A 6,141-nucleotide genomic window follows, 5' to 3' on the forward strand; every position below is an offset into this window, starting at 1 on the left:
ATTCTCATGTAGCCTAAGCTAGCCTGGAATAGGATGGCCTTGAACGCCTCCGCCCCTTAAACTCCTGATTCTCTTGCCTCCTCCACCTCCCACCTTTTAGCATTACAGGCTACACCACCACATCTGATTTCTGTTTGTTTTTTAAATTCAGTAATTGTACATTTTCTTTCTCCTAGGAAACAAGATAAAAAGAATATTTCTAATCAATCTATTTAAAGATTAGCATATCTTCAGTGCCAATTCGCCTTGTTGGATTTTTTTTTTCAATTGAGTGCTTTAAAGAAATGGAAATTACTTTGTACTTCACTGCATGATGGTGAGAAAATGGAGCATTGGAGTACCCTCTCTCCTACAAAGGGAAAATTAAAGTATTCAAGACATAAATCTGATCATCTCAAGAACTGGTTCCCAGCCTAAGAAAGGGCAGCCCAGGGACACTCGGGATTTGAACTCACTCCTGTATGATCTGTACAGTCACTGTGATTTGTGATTTATGTATTACACATGCTGCTGCACCCTATGAACTTAACGCTGAAATGTTTTATGGAATATCTTGCCTCAGATTCTGTCTTACAAACCTTATAAATAGGATTAGTCACCGCACTGGAATGCCTTCTGTAGAGACTCAGTTCTAGCTATCATTCTTCAACTTTCAAATACCTCGATTCTAATTTGCATATTTTAATTTCCGTAGACTCTCACAGACATAAGCCTGGTATGGTAGGTTTACACTGTAATCCCGGCACTCTGAAGGCTGAGGCCGTAGGATGGAAGTGAGTTCGAGGAAAGTCACGTGACACGTACAGTGCCCTTCCTGCTGGCGGCTGCCTCCCGCCTACTGTGTTTTCATTGTGGAGGTAGTTTAATTGGAAAAGGATATTTTACTGTCACTGAAGGCTCAGGAAATTTAAGTGGAACGCCAGACCCAGTGTTTTCCGTGACTAGTTTTGTTTCTGGAAATGACAAATGTTTACGATTTTGCACTTCTAGATAGTATGTTTTACCAAAATACCAGCGCCCGTGCTAAGTCACCCAGTGCCATATTGTAATACGACCTCCTTTCTCTCCACAGCCACAGCCCTTTCAGACAGCATAAAACCAAAGATAAACATGAGATCGACCGACGGACCCTGACGGTGGTAAGAGGGTTAAAGACGATGTTCCTCTCTCCTGCCTGGTTTTCACGTCCCATTCTGACACTGATGACACGCCTGTGAAATAAAACACACCGTAGACTAATGTAAGGTGCTCTGGGGCTGGGGAGACAGCCCAGTGAGGAAAGAACTTGCCACACAAGCATGAGGACCTGAGTTCAAATCCCCATAACCCTTGAAAAGCCAGACTTGGTATCCATGTCTGTAAGCCCAGTGTTGCTGTGGGGCGATGAGAGGTGGAGATGGGAGAGTCCCCGGAAGGTTGTGGGCCACCCACACTCTCAGACAGGAACATGCATGCATGTATCATCCACAGATAGAAACTAAAAACCATGAAAATGTGCTTCTTTGAAATAAATGCACGAAGTTAACCATTCCTAGAAAAATTTCAGAAAGAAAAAAAGAAAAAACCAAAAATAGACACCAGGGCAAAAGATGAGATCTGTACAGAGAATAAGAAAGATTTGGAAGGACTGCGGAAATCAAATAAAGGAGATTACCCCATGCCGCAGAGGGCGGGGCTGCCGAGGCTTCAGATCTGGCCCGAGCAAGCTGGTGGATTCTGAAACCAATTAGTAGCCATTTTATGTCCTGTGGAGTAAACATTAACCTATACCGGATTTGTTGTTTCTGATACTGTTCTTGGGCAAGGAACAGCTTGACCTTCTCTTCTCTTTCTAGAATGTGGAGCTTCCGGATGCCTTCTCTCCCGAGCTGAGGTCGCTCCTGGAGGGTTTGCTCCAGAGAGAAGTCAGCCAGCGGCTGGGCTGCTGCGGAGGCGGGTAGGCCAGCATGTCTGCCTGTCTGTGACTTTATCCAAAGGGAAAAGAATGGTTTTCATGAGTCAAGTTATTCCCAGACCTTAACATCTACTAGGGGAAGAGGGGTAGCATGGGGAGTTGAATTAGCTTCTGTTCCCATTCTGACAATACCTGACAGAAACACCCTAATTGTTTGGACCCACAGTTGCAGAGGGTTTAGCCCTTGGTGGCCAGAAGACAAAGCAGAGTTGTTCAGTCCCTGGTGGCTAGAGTGTGGGCTGCTTCTCACACCTCAGCTGCCCAGGGAGCCAAAGCCAGAACCTCAGGATTCCTTCAAAGCCCAACTCCCAGTAAACCACCCCAGCCATCCCAACCCCATGTCCTAAAGACTCCACAGCCTCCCAACACAGCATCACCAGCTGGGAAACAAGTGTTCAAAGGAGCCTGTGAGAGAGAGAGAGAGAGAGAGAGAGAGAGAGAGAGAGAGAGAGAGGATAGAGAGAGAAGAGAGGGCAGAGGAGAGAGAGGAGACGGGAGGAAAGATAGTGAGATAGTTGTGGACTTCCATTTTTCTACCAGCTATAGTGAGAACAGGTTGTGGTCTCTCTCTATAGACCAGCACTGTCCTGCACAGTCCATAGGTTTCCTGTGCTCCGGGTTTGGGTCTGCTGTTTACCTGACCCCGAGGCCTCTGCTTCCCTGGGCCCCCACTTTTTAGATGCAGTGTGTTCCCAAATATCTCCTTAGAGGCTGTGAGGGGCAACGCTCTAGGTTCTTAGGTGTATGAAATTCCTCCCTGCTGGCCTTGAACCTTGACAGATGTTGTGCATAGACAGGGACCTACAAATGATCAAGGTGTCCCCCAGAATGTTGCAAATCTGGCTCTATGTTGTCAGGGCAGCTCGGGGAACTCAGCTACCCCTCTCCATGCCACCTGCTTCTGCTTCCCGCACAAAGGCTGGTGCTCTCCAGCTCAGGGGACACTCATTCTAATTTATGCATTTCTTCCCCTATGTTCCTCTTAGAACTTGCCACACAAGCATGAAGACCCGAGTTGGGATGTTGGGATTGGTGCGGTAGCCTTTGCTCCTGGGCTCGGGGTCCTGTGTCACCTCTTTCTTGACGTCTTCTTTTACTCCCTGTATCATTTAAATTATTGCTTTGAGTAATTTCTTTTTAAAAAAAAGTCTTTAAGCAGGTTTGATCTCTCAAGTGTCAAACCTTCCACTCCGCCCCCCGTGGGAATGTGTGGCTGGCTGTGGGTATTTGATTAGGGGGTGGGGTTGAGGCTTTCCTCCAAAGGGTAAACATGGATGTATGTGCCTAGGTCAGCAGTTCCAGACAGAGTCCCAGCCCGATGGCACAACACAGACACTCACGTGCACACACAGACACACACATGCATGCACACATACATACATGTACCTATATGTGCACACCCAGGCATACAAGAACACACACACTGTATACACACTGTATACATGGCTGGAATTCAGCACACACGTTCCACCCATCATCCTAGACCCTCTGTCCACTTTCATCCTGCCTATAGATAGCCCTTGCCTGGCTGGGCATGTGTCTCCACGCTCCACCCCAGTGGTTCCTGTGACCTCAGGGAAGGGAAGGGAGCCAGACCAGAGCCCCCTCTTAGGGTTCCTTCTGCATCTTGCTTAACCTGTCCTCAGTGTCCACCATAGGAACAACAGTAAAGGGGGGCCGAGCAGGAACTGTCCCCACTATCCCTCATGTTACTGATGGGAATATGGAGGGACCTGCCTTACCTCCATCCCTCCATCCATTCACCTCTGAGCACTTGCTAAGTGCAGGGCTGGGGTGTAGTGTGTAGGGGTACATGCCCTTTCAGGGAGTTGCATCCTTCCTGGGAGATGGCAGCAGGTCAGCATGATGAGTTCAGATTGGGAGAGGGGCTGTGAGGGAAATATACATAGCAGTGTGCTGGGGCTGGTGTGTGTCTGTGAAGGGGATAAGGGAGAGCATTCTGCAGTGAGGGTCAAGGAGGGGGGAGTCATGCTGCTGTTCAGTAGGGAAAGAAGGCTGGGGTAGGTCAGTGTGGGTGGAGGAGAAGGCCGGTGAAGAATGACTCAGAGGGGCAACTCTGGCCTGGCCTCCTTGGCCCTCAAATCACCAGGTGCTGCTGGGCTTTGCTGCCAGTGCTGTGGGAACCCTCCGGAGAGTTCTAAACCTGGCGCAGGATGGGATGGCAGCCATCATGGGTACAAGTGGAGGCTGTGAGCCAGGGGTTATGTGAGCATCCCAGGAGGTAGCCGGGGACTTTGATGTTCTCCAGAAGGGGGCTGCTCATGGCAGGATACATGGCTTCTCATGTCCTGCCCACCTGTGCCAGAACCACAGGCACATCCACAGGCTGCTCTCCTGCAGTGTGGGAAGGCTGGAGGTAGAGGAGGTGGCAGGTCTAGAGTGTTTGGCTGGAGAAAAGTCAAGGATGGAGGCGTGGGCTGGGACATCTGCCCAGTAGGGGAACACTTTATGCATCTATGTGGGGATGCTGAGTCAGTGCCTGGCCTATCCACAGGCTCTGGAGCCTGGGAGCTTGGGGACAGGCTCATGGCAAGGGCTCATAGAAGGGTTAGTAAAGGTGTTTTGGTTAGGGGTACGCCAGGGTGTTGGGCACAGGCTGAGGACTAACTCTGGGCTCTAGGATATAGACCAGATCACAAGAACCTCTGCTGGGTACAGAAGACAGGCCTGGATTTAGCCTGCAGCCTCTGTGCTGTGTACACTTGACCTTAATCACAACCCTCTGGAAATGTATTTATTCTTCTGATACAGGGGCTAGGCACACACTGTGCCTTTGGGTCCCTAGTTTGCATCTAAGTAAATACTGGATGCTTCGGATTCCTCTTGCTTTCCTTCCCTCTGCGCAGCAGGGCTCATTGACATTTGCTGAAAATGCTGTAATGTATGGCTCTCATTCTTTAAACCCTGTTCTCAGGCACAGAGTACAGAATTGTGACTATGCTGTGTCAGAAACAGACAGACCACAGTGCCAGAAGTTGTGGAGTAACAATAAATTCACCAGGGATGGGGGAGGTTGCCGTGGCAGTGATTGCCAGATGCTCCCTCTTCCTGTGGTGATGGGGCTGAGGTAAACACAGGTTCTTTTATCCCAACCTTAATTACTAGTATTAACTCATATCACACATGGGCACACAGAAAATATATCTCTATATGCAGCTATGTAGGATATAGAATAGATTTAAAGGGTTAAAGAGGCTACAGCGGAGCTCAAGGGGTTTCAGGAGTGGCTGATAGAAATGTACGTGGAGTCTGGATTGATAGGATATGGAACCTAAACTGGCCCAGAGAAGAAGCTGCTGTTGTGAATCAGGTCCCTGGGGGCCACAGGGTTGAGGGAGAACTGTCAGCTGAGTCGTTACAGAGGCTAAAGGGCAGGACCCGGACCAGAGGAGAGAATGGGTAGACGGATAGTCAGAGGTCCAGAACAGGAGGGTGGACAGTTACATAGGCCCCACCAACCGTGGGGATGGAGCCATGCTGAAGCCCCGGAGACAGCTGGGAGTTTTCTGTCAGTACTTGACATATACACCAGGCAGTCAGAGGAGAGCTCGGTGGGGAGGGCCGTCCAGTGCAACATTAGGTGTCCACTTCTTTATGGGTCCAGGTGAGGAACATACACCTTTTCCTTGATCTGGTGTGTCCTGAATGTTCTTGGGCCTGGTTTCCCTGTCCATGTGCCTCTGCAGCCTTGTTTCACCCCAATACATGTCTACCACCAGCAGTACGTCATTCAGCAGCTGGGCTGGATGGTGGTGCCTGACAGACACAGTTCTGCATCCACCCAGGGGCCATGGTCATCCTGCCTCAGAATGCAGTCAGAGCTGCTTGTAGAGCGGAGTCTTCTGGGGCCAGGCACAGCCTGAAAAGCCACCGTTCTATACAATATGGGGTAACAGAGCAGGGCAGAGCCTGACCTCAACAGGATTGTCATGTCTGTGCAAGTCATGTCTCTACATTCCAGTCTTCTACCATTCAGGTCTTATTTGCATACGTGTGCATCTGTGCCTTATGTGAAAGGTGTGTGTGTACTGATGTGTGGAAGCTGCCAGGCTGTTTAAGCTGCAGTGAACACCTGGGTAAACTGGGGCATCTTTCCAGGTCCAGAGTCAGTGTTTCTAAAGTAGCGTCTTTCCCTTCCCTCCCTCCCTCCCTCCCTCCCTCCCTCC

At 49.6% G+C, this 6,141-nt stretch overlaps 1 protein-coding gene across 2 annotated transcripts in view; it reads left to right on the forward strand.

Moving 5' to 3' along the window:
* Grk3 (G protein-coupled receptor kinase 3) overlaps positions 1–6,141 on the forward strand; it is a 164,353-nt gene that overhangs the window by 141,195 nt on the left and 17,017 nt on the right. For both annotated transcript variants that reach the window (XM_029554026.1, XM_008849004.3), the window contains exons 14-15: positions 1,073–1,139; positions 1,836–1,936. In XM_029554026.1, coding sequence (XP_029409886.1) covers positions 1,073–1,139; positions 1,836–1,936 — 168 coding nt within the window. The remainder of the gene's footprint in view (positions 1–1,072; positions 1,140–1,835; positions 1,937–6,141) is intronic.

This window comes from Nannospalax galili, unplaced genomic scaffold (genome assembly GCF_000622305.1).
Source record: "Nannospalax galili isolate Female #2095 unplaced genomic scaffold, S.galili_v1.0 scaffold103, whole genome shotgun sequence".
Classification (NCBI taxonomy): domain Eukaryota; kingdom Metazoa; phylum Chordata; class Mammalia; order Rodentia; family Spalacidae; genus Nannospalax; species Nannospalax galili.